A 15868-nucleotide genomic window follows, 5' to 3' on the forward strand; every position below is an offset into this window, starting at 1 on the left:
ATATGATGAATCTCAGGTATTAACCTTAGATTTATGTTGCAACACTTACAAAACCACTCATAAAAATAAAATTAAAAAAGCAAAGATGAGATGAAAGCTTTGCAAAGAAGCTGCAAAAAAAATCACCTCATTATAAGGAACCAATGCTACTATTTTATAATGCCAAATAAAAGGCATTCTAACTTATAGAGATATGGGTTGGATTAATCATTATTTCCTTCAGTTTCTGGTTTAACAGAAGAAAAACAAAAAGTGTGTCATTCTTCCTCTTCCATTCTTTCTTTCTGTATGTATTAAAATAACACAAAAACCATAATAGTAAGCAACCTTTCTTTTTTAAAAAAGTCAGTGCATATGCAAGTAATTTTATAGAAAAAAAGTATTCAAAAATCTTAATAGTACCTATAGTTCTCCAAGGTAAATGTATTTACCCACTTTTTTTTTTTTTTTTTGTCAGAGTCTGTGCTGCCAGCTGCTGAAAATACAGCTGCAAAGAAGACGATTCAAACTTTCTCCCTAACCATGAAAATCCCACTTTCATGCTACAGTACAGTTCTGAAGCTCTTTGGAAAAGAGGTTTTAGTGGCCCCAGTAAATTACATGTTCAGCGTGTTTGGCTTAAAAGTGGCTCTAACCACTTCCTAAAGAAGTGTGGTGTTTGTCCCCCCTCTTGTGTTTAACCTCTCTGCAGAGAATGAGAACTGCTGAGAAGGAGAAAAACAAGGTTCCTCCTCTGTTAGCAGCAGAGGAAAGCAAGCTGGGGTCTTCTAACATGGGCCCTTAGGGTTTGATCCTCTGGTGTCTAATGCTTCTGTGGTGGCAGTCTCTCCAGAACAGACTGAGGTAACTGAGTTATAGCTGGGAAACGGAGAAACAGCAGCCTCCTTTATTAAGTGTAGTTTGCACATCTATACTTGTATCTTGTTTTTTTGTTCCCAGTATTTTGGGAAGGTAGTAATTTTTGCAGGAAAATCATTTTTATAAAAAAAATCTAGAAGTGCTCTACAAACATTTTATAAAGTAAAACTTTATCCAACTATGGTTACTGCTGCTTTGGCCTTCCAAAAATTACATCCCCTCTTGCCAGTTGCTTAAACAACTGGCAATAATGTTTTGCTGCTGAAATAAAGCAAAGCAAGTGGAAAGAAAGGATGAAAACAAACAAAACCAAACAAAACAGAAAAAACAATCACCCTCAAGTCTGTAAAAAGGCAAACCAAGTAGGAAATCTGGCTACTCACCAAACTGGTTATTTCTGCAATGTCTCAATGATCGAACAGTATCTGCAATCATGTGCTGCAAAGACAAGACAGATAAAACATCAGTGCAAAAATCTGAGATGGCTTCTGTCATTAGAAAATCCTGAAAAATCTCCTCGCCTTACCATGTAAAGCAAAAATCAACTGTAGTAAAGTAGTAAAAGAGGACAGTGGGGGAACAACAGAAAGGCTACCCTGCTCTCTGGCTCAGTGGTAATATATGATGAAACAAAGTTAGTTGAGGAGGTCTTTATTGGTATTGCACAGATTAAATGAGAACAACTCCCAAAGAGCCCGTGGAAAGCAGTGATGAAAAACAGCTGTACAATTACTTATTCTTTGTTCCCGTGACTTCTATTAAACTGAAAAGCTACAGGAGGGAAGTTGTGTGGATTAGCTGGGTATTTCTGCATTCAACTTGTCCTGGTTCCAGTTAGGACAGAGTTAAGTAGCTCATAGTAGCTGGTAGGGTGCTATGTTTTGGATTAGGATGAGAAGAGCGCTGATAACATGCTGATGTTTTAATTGTTGCAGAGCAGTGTTTGCACCAGGCCAGGGACTTTTCGGCTTCTCGCTCTGTCCTGCCGGCGAGCGGGCTGGGGGTGCAGCGGGAGCTGGGAGGGGACAGACCCGGGACAGCTGACCCAGACTGGCCAGGGGGGTATTGCATACCATCTGACGTCATGCTAAACAATATATAGGGGTGGCTGGCCGGGGTGGGGGGCCGACTGCTCGGGGATAGGCTGGGCATCGGTCAGCGGGTGGTGAGCAATTGCATTGTGCATCACTTGTTTCGTACACATTATTATTGTTAATACTATTACCATTATCACTATTATTATTATTATTGTTATTATTATATTCCTTATATTCCTTATATTCCTGTCTTAATAAACTGTCTTTATCTCAACTCACCGGCTTCACTTTCCCGTTTCTCTCCCCCATCCCAGAGAGGGAGGGGGGAGGGTGAGCGAATGGCTGTGTGGTGTTTAGCTGCCGGCCGGGTTAAACCACAACACAACTCCAGTCTTTAGTGCACTGTCCAGGGCTTCCAATATTCTGCAACCTCTCCTGTATCCACGTGTTGTTTAATTGGGCTGCAAGCTCTCTGTGGCCCAGCCAAAACCTCAGCATATATCCATACACTGCCAAGCATGAGCAGGTCCTGGTATCAGTTAGGCAGTTTTCTGCAGTATGATAACCAACATACAAAAATAACAGCCTACATCCCAGATAGAGCAAGCACCCTGACATCTCCACAGACGTTTTCCAAAGAATGGCACACCATTTAAAAAAAGCTGTTGCTAACAAGAATATATTATCCTCTTGCCCCCCAAAAGGAGAATTTTTTCCCATTCGGCAGAACAAAGTATAAGCACAGTAAATTACTTGGAACCTTCCACACTCTCAAAATACCTGCCTATAGAATAGGGAACAAAAAGCATTCCTAGGTAATTAGAACAGCAAGTTGCATTGCGGAAGAACATAAGTAATAATGAACCAGTCTTCCCCTATGTGCCTCTAAGAATGATGTATTTTTTAATTTACTGGGCTTTCCAATCAAAGAAGAAAGATTTTAATGCTCTGAGAAAATGAAGTCCTGGAAAAATGAAATGTAAATTTGGAATACCATTGTAAAAAATTTGACTTTTGGTCTGAACAAAGCATTAATGATGGCTTTGCATGGTTCTTCAAGATTTGACTCCAGAATTCACCTTCAATTGATCCTGGAACAAAAAAATATCTTTAAACTTGAACTTTAATTCTTCTTTCTAACCCACAAATCAGAGGTAAGAAAGATTAAGAAAGATGCATTTGTAGTTGTCAACTTCTTCCCATTTAGCGTGGGGCCATGTACAACGTTTCAGCAGCTATTTATATTCAGATTCCCTCATGGTAGAATAATTAAAGCCATCTTTGTATCATTGGTTACAGAATCATAATTCATCTGAAAGACTGCTGCCAACTGCCATACAGTAGTGCCACAAGTACTGAAAACGTCTTTCCTTGGCCATTCACTGGAAGAATATCATGGTAGTGCAGGTAGGAAATTCAGGCTACATGGGAGATTTCTCTTCAGTGCTTCTTATTACACTCCTGCAAGTATTTTTCCTCCCCTGAGTTACAAATATCTATCCATTTTACGGTTCCAACAAATCATAACTCATGATATATGGTTTACTTTGATATGGCATTTATTTAAAACATTGCCATTTTACTGTTCTTCTGAGGTACAGTAAATTTTGGATGTTCACTTAGATTACGCAGAGGAAATAAAAGGTTTAAGTCTGGTTTTTCATTCAGGCTCAGGTCTTCAGCCTATGAAAACTGGAACTGTTCAGTACAAGTCAGCAAAGTATACTCATTTTCACTAGATTTCACCCATACATTTGTTGAGGCATTACTCTTATTTATTTATTTATTTAATTGCTTTAGTGATAGAAAAGTGAAAACATACAGAATTTGGCCAACAACTTCTCACCAAATCTGATCACTAATTTAAGCAAATTGCTTAACTGCTCATTGCAAAACTGTTGATGGTGTTCTCACATCTCTCTCAAAAATAAACAGAGGTGGAACAGATTACCTGTCCTCAGCAAAATATGTTTAAGATCAGAATAACATAGAACAGCTCATCTCTCAACGCTCAGAGAGTAGCTTACAGAATTCCTCCGCAGGAAAGCTTATCACAGGAAAAACAGCTTTAATGGAAATTTCATATTCAGTGAATCAATTTTTAAAATATATTTTTGCTACGTGTTGTGCTTCATTTGCCATGCAATCACGCAATCTCTTGTGCTGATGTTCTTGCACCGATTATAATGAAGTTCCCAAGAGATGTCCTTCATGGTCAATAGTGCGAGTATTGGGAAAGCTACAACTTCCACCACTGCTGCCGCTCTGATATTTTTAACATAGAAACATGGAATGTTTTTCATAATTTTTAGCTGCTACCCTTTGAAACTAGCTTCTAGAAGAGAAACCCCCCTTAGCGCACACACTGTCATTCTTTGCTGATTCTTTTGTCAGTCAATGTGGGGTCCATCCCAAGATAGCTTCTGAAGGTGATGTTCTGGTGGTGAAGAACCTATTTGTGTAACACTCTATTAAAGCAGAATCCCAAATCTCTCTTCTTTACTAGCCCAATTAGAGCCTCTGTCCATTTCCAACTCTCTGGGATCCAATTGTAATACAGAAAATCAGCTTATTCATCTGCAAAGTAAATGCTATTTCCTGACTGTTTAAACAGATGCTCGTGTACCATTAGTGTGATGAATAACACATTTCTTGTGGGTTTTCAGCCTCCCAGCTACCTAGAATCATTAGCACTCCTTTAACTGATGATAGCAAAAGCTCAGTCTTGGGAATTGTAGAGATATTTGGGGGGTGGGGGAGGTTGAAATTCTTCAGCTGCATGTACAGTTCTCACTGCTGAAGATACTATGTAAGATGGCATTATCTAAAATGGTAATGGCCACTGACCTGTATTAGAGTTTGTTGAAGTGTATCTAAGACATGTCATTGTTAAGATATGGGTGATGGCTGCTTACTGAAAAAAAAAAAATTGAAGCCACAATTCAGTGAAACAGCTCAGTAAATCTTCAGATGTAACGATATAAGGCTGTATTTTCATTTATAGATGAAGAGTGTATGGTACTAAGTAGTGATCTAACTCTATTGTAGAGTTTACCCAAAATCAAGTTAAACAAACCACTGCAATCCTTTCAACTTTTGCTATTACTGGGTAACATTCCAAAGACAAAAGATCATTTCTTTTTCTACTCCTTGCAAATTCTTTTCTTTATATTTTGAATTAACTTTGTCTTCATTGCAATCATGTCATGTCAAATCAAGTTCAGTCATGGTAGGATTTTGTGGCCATGATGGCCTAAGAATATAAAATAAGCAGGGACTGTAGTAAGAGATTATATATTTTATTAAACCTACTGATATTGTTGGAAAAAACAATGGTTCAGACTAACAAGTCTTCCTTCAGGTCAAGTGCTTAATGCAGACCTGAAATATTTCAAAAGTACTGACTCAAATGAAGACATAATAAACCATCTTTGCTTTGAAATTCATAAGCAGAAACTCTACGCATTTATGACAGTGAGTAAGTTCCTTCCCCAAAGCAGTAATCTGCTATGGTAGAATGATTCTTTTCTTCTTTTTCTGCAACAGCAAATTTGCAGGTGAGGTTCTGCAGCTTGACCCAAACTAAGCAGGAGTCAATGTCAACCCTAATTTTTCTCAAGCAGTCAGAAAGTGCTCAGCACAGTAATAAAACACCAGAAAAGACTTTCTTCACTGGGACAAAGCCTTTACAAGTAAAAAAGAAACATGTACGTATACATGGTGATGTGTGAAGCGTCTTGTTAGTACATTCATGCCCAGAGACTAAACACCTTAGAATCCAAATGAACCAGTGTGATACATATACCGTCTGAGTTTCCACTACGCCCCTATTTAAATTTCTTCTAAGCTTCCACTTCTGTAGCTTGCACTATTGTCTGCATTCATATGTACACAGGGCTTGGGACAACCATGAGACAACACGTTCCCCAGGGCGTGATCTGACTAACAATTTGGAGGAAGTGTCAGTGTTAGCAACCTTCACCCCACCACCATCACAGACTCTTCCCCCATTTAAGATGCCCATTTATCCTTTTGCATCAAAAAGGTGAAATCCTGGCTCACTTAAGTCAATTAGCAAAAATCCCACCACCTCTGGGGACACAGTGGAGACAGGAAGGATAAGAAATCTTACCAAGCAAGCCCAGCATGCATTAAATGTATACGTGACATTAAACAAACAAACAAACAAACAACAAGGTCTGGCTAAGACTGAAATAAGAATCATATCCTACATATCAACTAAATTAATATACGGGCCAGTGGGGGGATTTCAGTAACAATTATTGTGCATCAAGGGCTAGTTTAATTTACATGTTAATTGGATGTACTTCCAAGAGGCAATGAAGAAGAACATGCTAATGAGTTTTATGCAAACACCTAAAGGTCAAACAGTTAATGGACTTGGGACAAGGAAACCTTTCATTAAATGTAAATCAGTGGTCTCCTAAACTCTGCAACAAGAAAAGGTACAAGAATCAAAAAGAAAACAAGAACAGAGGATCTCAGGTTCAAAAGACAAAGTCTACATCCGCTTTTAGGTTGAAAGACAATGTATATTATGATAGGATGTGGAAAAAAAAAAAGTTCAACATCTAGCTCATGAATAACTCCCTGTTTGCATGTTCATTCTTGAACAAGTGTAAACACATGGAGAAAATACGTAGCAACAATTCCCCAGGAACAACCATCTGGACTCACAGTCCCATGGCACACCTAGAGCAACCAGGAAGAACATTTTGGTTTCTTGATCAAATAGGCCAGCTGAACAAAATCAAAGCTTCTCCATGCCAACACTGCTCTGATGTGTAAGCTATGGTTTTCAGTGCTACAGAAGTGTTATCAACAAAGAACTAGAGCAAATGAAAGAAATCAAAACTCCATCTGGAATATCATGCCAGCATAGGTGTCATGTCTAGAGTAGATGTACACAAAGATACAAAGCTATTAAGTTGCCTTCTATATAACAATTAATATAGTGACATGTACAGTCAGTTTAATTCACATTTTAGGCATTAGTATCTTCATCATCTAACCTAGACCAAAAATTTTACTTTAATTTGAGATCCCTGGAATTAGCATACCAGGCACTAGTGTTGAACTAGACCTACCTTTTCTATGGTGCCTTGAGAAAACAGAAAACAACTCAGAGAGAGCTCAAGCAGGTGAACTTAACTGAGGAGAAACAGTCCACAGGTGGTGTAAAGGAACAGGTCTCTTTGGGAAGGAACTGAGTGGACTGTGTGGCACTGACGATGGATACCACTGGCTTAACTATTTTACAGGACAAAAGCAGGGAGGAAGGAATGAGAAGAGGAGCAGAGGAAGGAGGCAGGGGGGTTCAACTGTTGGCTGTTTTATCCTGTTTGCTGTTTGAAGCAGCAGAGCTAACCTCTGTTCACTTCCTCTTCTTTCACTCACAAGAAAACCTTTTAGTCTTATAAGTGGGGGAAAGGGAAGAAGAGAATGAGAATTTCTATGAAAAACAGGAACGACAAAATTAACTTACCAGTTTTTCAAAATTAACAAGGTTATCCAGAAATGTTTTATTTCCTTCATGGATGAATGTTACATCTGAAAAAAAAATAATAATAATAAGGCAAAAGAATTATTTTTCATGGCTTTGTGGTTCAATATGAAGAAATAAAATGACTGAACAGAAAAAGAAAAAAAAAAAGAGGAAAATATCCCACTAAGGATTGCCACAACACCTTACAAAAAGGGAACAAAAGCTTGGCATAATGAGAGACATTACATACATATGGTAATAAGAGGATTTTCAAGTGAGAGCCCAGGTTTCTTCCTGTTCTCTGCACCCTCGGGATTTATCCAGCCACACTACCCAAAGCTGTGCCCAGGCTGGGGCTGGCCTGTCCCTGAGCCCAGAGCTCCAGAGGGGCACAGCTACCAGGCATGGGGTCAGCTCTGACACCCCTTCATCTCTCTTCACTGGGCACCATGACTCTGAAGTCCCCACAGAGATGTGGACTACAGCAGCGGCCAGACAGTGAGGTTAAACACAAGCAACTAAACTGGAGCTGAAAGCCTAGGTTGGAGTAAGCATTGTGGCTAGGCAAACCCCAGGGAGTTAAAAGACTCTTACACAGCATTGTTGGAGAGAATTTGCAAAGGTAAAAAAAGGTCAGTGAGAGGAAAAGGAAAAGGTCTATATTTGTATCCAGGAAGGGAACTGAACACGCTGTAATGAACTGGAGGGGGAAGAAAAAAATAAAAATTAAAAAATCAGGCAAAACAAACATTGTGAGGTTAAGATTACAATTAAAACTGTAACTGGAGGTCATTTTTTTCCCATTTTTCTTATGCCTGCTATGACACGAAGCAATACCTGCCTCTGACATGAAATCCCGAGGTCATGGGCAGACTCCCCGTGGGGACTGAAGCTCTGCCTCCAGTGGTGCATCTTCTGGGCAACAAAAGTACTAGCAGGGCCACCACCACCATCCATACCCCCTTATCACCTCCCTCCTGCTTTAGCTGCGCACTGCATGGATGCACGTGTACCCACGAGGACCAGGAGCAGCCAGCACTGATTTAACGAGATGGGACTCTGACACCACTACTTCATAAGTCACAGCTCTCTCTCTGCTGAGGTGCCAACCTCCAGTACACCAGTGTAACTGCACATCTCAGCATTTCCCTGTGTGCATCTCCAGGACTCCTTCTCATGTCCACTTGGTCCCCAAGCTGAGAGCTAGTTTCGGGTGGGTTTAGGACAGGAACCTGCAGCTGACACAGGGGGTTGCTTTACCATCTCCCTCATCCTACCCCGAAACAGCCAACCGGATTTATTTCCTTTTGTTTCAAAGATTCGCTCTGTGCCCGAGGGAGATTTTGTAATTGCTTAGAATGGAAATGTTAATGGCTCAATATGAGGTTGGAAACCCGAGGCTGGGACTCATTAGGCAGAGCTCTGCCTGCGGGGTGTTGGGGAGCCGGGATCTGCTCAGGGACTCCTGAGCAAGTGGGGCAAGCATGGGGATACGCTGGGCATGCCTCCAGCTCCTCTCTGCTTCTGGGTGGGACCCTAAAAAATCAGAGGGGAAGGAGGGAACAGGACCATCTGCACCTCCTCCACCTTTGGGGCACCCGGGAAAAAGGACAGGGAAAGGACACAGCTTCAGGACCAGGCTGGCAGGCAAGCATTACTTGTCTCTGTATCAGTGCAGTGAAAAAATGTCACTTCTAATGAGGAACTTCTACTGGAAGCAGAAATTTCCAGACAGCTTTTTAAGTCTGTGACTGCAATGGATATCTCTCAGGGTGGAAGGAAGAGAAATTTGTTTTGCGGCCAACAACTAAGAGTCTAGATAAATTCAGTGGAGCAGAAAATTGCATCTGAGCTATGTTGTAATGGTACAACACAGCATTTTATTGCATATTTGAAAAATCTGCCTGATTTTCTAATGCTGTCTGTGCTATAAGGGAGCTCTGCATTTAAATTTAATTAACTTTAAAAGGACACTCTGAACTTATTTTTCATAATTAGCAAAAGATTTTTACTGATCGTAATTTTTTTCTTGAAACTACTTTCCTTCCTCCTGTGTTGAAATACAGTAATTTGTTGACTTATTAATGATTTCTGTGCTATTGATGCTTATTTTATTGGTCCTGTAAATAATTTTAATACAAACATGTTTGATGCAGAATGTTTGATGCAGAATGTAGTCGTATGTACTGTACAATGCATTGAGAATTACCAACTTGGACAACATCTCCTTATGGATCACTGTATTGAAGAAGCTTACTTTATCGTTTTGCAGTCTCCTTGTTATATCCAACACACTTTAGAGACATGAGAGCACGCTGCATGAATGCACTTATAAAAACCTGTGCGCTTTTATATCCTGTATTGCAGCGCTGAGCAAACATCATTGCTACACGTTACTTGTTTATGTTTGCCTTCTTTTGAAGTCTTGATAATTGTATCTATCGGAATTTATGCAACTCCTTTGATGCGTGCAAAGAGCCTTATGGCTCCCAAACTGTCATCAGCTTGTTTGGAGAACTGTCTTCAAACATTTTAAACCTGCAGCAGTAGCAGGTTAGCATAAACAGCCTAACAAGAACACTTTCAGAATACAGGACTAATCAAATGAATTTGTCATGTTCAAGACAAGACGATTAATAATTAATGACGCTGAGATAATGGAGTATTTGAAATACCTGCCACTGAATTAGCTGCCCATCTCACTGTGTTAAGCAAGCAGTTTTATTGCATCTCTCAGACCTACGGGAGGCTTGACAACCTTCTGCACTCAGGACAGAGGGAGTGGGTAGATCCTGTTCTCCGTAGCTTTACAAAATCAGTAACACCAGCCAGTTTTGCTTCAAGGAGGCCAGGCAAACCCTTCCAACAGCAGCGTGACCCCGGCTTCTTGCGTGCATGCAGGCTGCAGGACCCATGGCACTGCTTTCTGCCTGCTAGCCTCAAGGGGACGCGACCACAGCCACCGCAGGCTGCTCTGCCCATGCCTGCCGGGGAAAGCACTGCCATTTGGAAACCTGTGTGAAAATTGCCATTTTCCCCATCTTAAAAAGCAGCTGTGTTTATTATTATCAAGACTGAGCGCTATCTTGTAGGTATCCTCGTGTCTGCCACACACATCATAACCCCATGTGAAGGAAAAATCACCTTATAATTATATTAACTAACCATCACAAATTTCTGTACACGCACTGGCATGACAAAACAAAAAAAAAAAAGAGCAGACAAGCTTCAACAATACCTTTCAGAAGTAAGGGCATGAAGGGAATTTTCGGAGATTTCATTTTCTTGAATGCATCTCTGTAAGCTTTGTGATTCAGAGAAGGGTCCTACAAAACCATTTGGGTAATAGAGAGAAAAATCAATAGGCTATAAAAAGAGCAATTCTAAATCCATTATCAGCTTACGATCTGAACATGACTTAGATATAAAAAGGTTTCTCTGGGAAACAAGGTAGATAAAGGTTTTCTAAACTAGGTGACTTACTAAACTGAACAGGAAATGTAAACAATGAAAACAACAAAAGCAATTATGTTCCTCCAGATGAAACAGTTCTAAAAATGGAGTAAGCTGCAGAACAGATTCACTTTGCTCTATGATCTCCCCACAAATTTCTATTATCAAAATCTCTGCAGCTTATTTTCTAGCATAGAATATACCTTCGGAATGTATTGCTAATTAATTTCTTCTTAAAAAGCAAAACACCTCCTTCCTTGCTCCCTCTCCCCCCAATAACCAAGAAACAAAACTCCCTAAGCTCGGATCAAAGGAACATATTGGTCATTGTCAAAGAAAATAAGAGACTATGTTTCAGCGGTGTTGTGCAATTCAAAAACTCATCAAGGTTTCCACTATAAACAAGCGGTTTTGTACACCAGCTCACAGACAATCTTGAAAACATGTTAATTAATAAAGGACTCAAAGTGCAAAAGCATGACAATTGTTAAAGGCTGGATTTCATGCTCTCCACGCTAGGCAGCGATCTCACCAGGCATCCAGCTCCCTGGCAGCCAAAGGAAACGCTTGTTTACTCAGCTTTGATAATGGTGACAAAGATCCCATGCCTCTGATTTTTTATTTTATTTTTTTTAACTTTCTAAAGCTATCCTCCTTGTCTCCTGATCTGCAGCATATTTCTTTGGATAGAGGACGATTAACCACCAGAGCAACAGAACAGTTTCCAAACTGGTACTGGTGAACTAGCAATGTGTTTGCCTCTCTCTGCCTTTCCTCCAGCTGTCAGGAACAGGGCCTGTTTCTTTTTTGGAGACCACCTCTGAGCTCTGGAGAGCTTTGTGGCCTATGGAAAATCTCAGATGTGACATAACCAAGTTCCAGCTCCAGATAATGACAGGAGGTCTTAAAATAAATTACAAAGAAGGATGGCAAGTAAAGACAAGTAACTCTGTTGGGCTGTTATCACTGTACTTACTGTCAAGCTTTCCAGTTCAGTGAAAAGTTTCTTGAACTTCCCAGGAATTTTCTGAAGTGGGGAACACAGAGAAAAAAAAAACAGAACATTTGATTTTAAAAAGGTAGAAAAATGTTTTGTTTTGTTTTTTCCATGAGACTGATTCTTTGCACTTCCTCAGGCAGTTGCCTCTGCTCCTCAGCTCCAAACACCCTACTTACAGACCTGAACATAACATCTGTGCCTGCAGCCTCACCTCCACACCTTCACCATTCTTCTACAAAAAAATGCATGTTAGTAGCTGTTTTTATTTTCTTGCCCAGCCTCCATATCTGTTGCATTTATCAAGACAGAAATAGTAGCACTGACTGAGGATTCAGATTCTGTAATCACAACCAGGTTAAATATTCTTTTTGTAATTGCTCTCTCTCTCTAAACTATGGGCTCTGGAAATGAATAGGCATAACACTCAGTGCTGTTCAATACACCGCCCTGGTGCTTACCCATGGTATTCCATGCTGCTCTCAGAGAACGAGAACTTCCCTTAAAAAATGAGTACCCCATCTCTGAGGTCTCATCCTAATCCCACAGGGAATTGCACAAAATGCCCTCCTTGGGAGCCCAGGTACAACATAACTTCTTCCTTCATCCCCTATATGCTAATGCCTGCTCTATTCTACAAGCATCCACAATCTAAGATGCATCAATGGATTCACCTCATACTCAAAGCAATTGTTGTTCAATTTGAATTTTGCTGCTGGTATTTCAGACTTGAAGAAAGGTGTGTGAACCTGAATGTTTGTGTATTTTTTTTTCCAAACTACACTGGTTAGCTCCAGTAGCAGATATCCCCTTACTACAAATCCTGCCTTGCCTGTGTACTTAAACCCCAACAGGCACAATGACACTACCAAAGAGATTTAGAACAATTAAGATTAAGTGGATGAGCTGTACGATTAAAATGCTAAGATAACTGAATGTGGAATTGCAATTGCACATTTTTAATATCTTCAATCAGTGAATCTTAGGCTCATTAAAACACTGCATAGTGTGGAAAAAAAAGTAGAATATGCTCAGGGTATATTACTTGTTTAAGAATTCAAGCACAGAACCAATATAGTTTAGTGTGTAAATTGTTGCTTAAATTTAGGTGGCTTCATTTACATGTGTAAGTAATTATAATTAATTTATAAACATTGCTCTACTTTTTAGAAGTCACATTACTAATGCAAATAACCTTCTGCTTTTGAAATTTCCAGTGCAGTAAATTTTTATAAAAAACACATACAACTTCATAAATATTTTACACACAGGAACTTGACATATTTACAATGATACATATGCAGAGGCACTCCCTGTTCAGACAAGCAATACATTTTGTTCTTCCCAGAGAAGAACATCTGTGGCGCCTGATTTTCAGAGGGGTTTCACCACACTAGAGAGCTCTGTGTGCTTGCAGGCTGGAGACACTTACACCATTGCCACCTGTATTTAGTCCCTTCCACACTCCTACCAAAGCCCAAAGAAAAGGGATGAAGTCAACCCATAAAAGCAGGCAAGGGCAAATGTTCCCTGGTGGGCAAGGCATTTTAGGAGCTGGAGAAACAAGGGATTTCTGTATTGTTGTCCTCAGGTGTGTATTTTTTTTTCTAAATTTTTTGCTTTATCTGTTATTTAAAATAGCCTTGCTTATCCGAGTCCCTGTAAACTCCATCCCAAAGTAGCAGTCATTGCCCTCATTTCTCTACATGCCAATGTCACTGACATACACGGTGATGTTTTCACATGCATGATTTCAGCTAAGAGGGAAAGACTGCACTGGACTGTGTTAGATAGCTTTGTGACCCTTCAACAGCCACTGGGTTTCAGCTGCTGGTGCTCAAGGGCATCTGCAACAAAGGAGATCACAGCTATTCTTTTTTACTTTGTGTTACAGGTTCATGTTTTTTGAGTACTGCCCACTGGCGGTGCTAGGTGGGTGGCAAGGGATGAAATTTCTCTGCTTATTACATTAAATGACTTCTTCCTCCATTTTAGTTTCATCAGCGAAGATATATATACCTTGAATAAATGAAATTATTCCATAATAATGTATGCTTTGTTTAGAACCAATCTTATAAGACTTTCTGTTCTGACATATACTTAAAATGCTAAGATAATGCACCTGACTTCCCCCCCCATCCACACACACACCCCTCTTCCACAAATGGGTAAGATCTCCTTGCTTTGCTCTTATTTAAAAGCTCTGGAAAGGCACATTTTGTTTTATTTGAATGGCTGTGTACCTACGGCTTCAGGTCACAGTAAAGTTTCTTTAGTAGCACTTGTCCTCTGTTAGATTTCAGCATGAAAAACCAATAATTAGGAAGAAAAGGTAATTCACCAGTACACAACATAGATGAGAAATGTTTTTGACAGGGTCTAAAAGATACAAAGATGTGTCTTACCTCCCAGGTCTGAGACAGCCGGCTGACAGACGCAGTGTTGAGACCCATAACAATAGCAAAGAATGAATTCAGATTTCTTTGGGCTTTACAGCTGTGGAATAAAAATATGAATGCTGTATTCTGATTTTTTGTCCTCAGAATAAGAGATAAATGGAATGCACAGGTATCCTAGGTTACTGAGCCCAATTTCAACTCTCAGCACTAACATACAATCAGCTTCCACATAATGAACTCATTAAATGTCCTATCATGGCCACCTGCAGTCTAGGTGATGTGGTCTCTAAGAAGTTTTTTAGCACACGTTCCACTGTCTCATCAACCCTGTTGTTGGCAGGTTATTTTTCTTCCTTTGCTGTCAGAAGTAATTTTCCCTTTTCAATGTTCGAGTTACTCTCTGCTGTCCTTTACCATACAGAATAATTCCTTGACCTCTATTGTGTTGTATTATAAATATTTTCATCCCCTCTTTCATCTTTTCTGTAAATTGTACATCATTGGTTCCTTCAATTTTTCCTTGTGGTCATGGAGTGCAATCTATTTCTCCATATTGCTGTTATCTTTCATTGAATTCTTTGTAATTCATTTTAACTTTTCTCCCTGCTCTACTTCTTACCAAGGAGATGTGTGAGACAGTGGGAAAGGAAGGAGAAGCACAATTACTGCTTCACCTCTAACTTCTTACATCTTTCTCCTATGCAATTATAAAGCAAATATAAAATATATTTACTTGGAACAGCGTCACACTTTGTCCTTGTCTTTAATTTGTCATCTATTATCACCCAAAGACCTTTGTCACAGCACTGTTCTTTACAATCACGCCGTTATTTCTTCAGCTCAGTATTAGCATTCCCTAGCTGAATTACTTTGCATCTATCTAAATTAAATCTTATCCCACTGTTGTTTGCACATGCCACTAGACTCCTTAGATCATTCTTTCTTTTTTTTTTTAATCCTCCAATGCATTTGCAATCCCTCATCATTTTTATTGTCTGAAAATCTGATTAATGTTCAATTTACATGTCCCTATAAATTAGTTGCAGTTTGCACTGGTTTCAATAGTGGTTCCTGTGGAATTTGCTTGATACCTCTATTCTTTGACGTTTCACTACATACAGTTGGCCCCTGCTTATTTCTAGTCCATTAGGAAATTTTAAATCCTGAAATAAAAAGATGTGTGTGTGTAAGAGAGAATCCTCTTAAGATGATTTTAGGTATGAGTGAATCCACTGTCTTCACTGGATTAATCACCATTGAAAAGCACATGCCAAGGCCTTAGACTGGAAACTCTCTGGCACTTGTTACAAGTTTGTATAAAGTTTGCACTCGTCATGGCGTACCATCTCTAGATGGCACATCTCTCACTTAACTTCAACTAAGTTAAAAGAGAAAACAGGGAGCAGTCAGAGCTGCTCTCAGCTCCCTACCTCTCTGCCTTGGTCATAAACAAAACAGCAGGGCTGCTTGGCTTGTGGCTGCGCATAGCACACTATTTCTCCACCCCAACTTGTCATGCTTTTTGGATTAAAACAAGACCTCAGCAAACTAGATACTGTCCTATTTGCACAGCAATATGCAGATTTTGACATAACTGATCTGATGGGTGCTTCTCCCG

The 15868-nt window shown here is 39.8% G+C and overlaps 1 protein-coding gene across 6 annotated transcripts in view; it reads right to left on the bottom strand.

Moving 5' to 3' along the window:
• The window catches only part of RAPGEF5 (Rap guanine nucleotide exchange factor 5), a 161708-nt gene that overhangs the window by 5442 nt on the left and 140398 nt on the right, over window positions 1-15868 (bottom strand). For all 6 annotated transcript variants that reach the window (XM_080580454.1, XM_080580452.1, XM_080580451.1 and 3 more), the window contains 5 exons: window positions 14257-14347; window positions 11831-11881; window positions 10640-10727; window positions 7402-7466; window positions 1242-1296 (listed from right to left, as the gene is read on the bottom strand). In XM_080580454.1, the coding sequence (XP_080436580.1) occupies window positions 1242-1296; window positions 7402-7466; window positions 10640-10727; window positions 11831-11881; window positions 14257-14347 (350 nt within the window). The remainder of the gene's footprint in view (window positions 1-1241; window positions 1297-7401; window positions 7467-10639; window positions 10728-11830; window positions 11882-14256; window positions 14348-15868) is intronic.

Source organism: Anser brachyrhynchus (assembly GCF_964034855.1).
Source record: "Anser brachyrhynchus genome assembly, chromosome: 2".
In the NCBI taxonomy this organism is placed as follows: Eukaryota; Metazoa; Chordata; class Aves; order Anseriformes; family Anatidae; genus Anser; species Anser brachyrhynchus.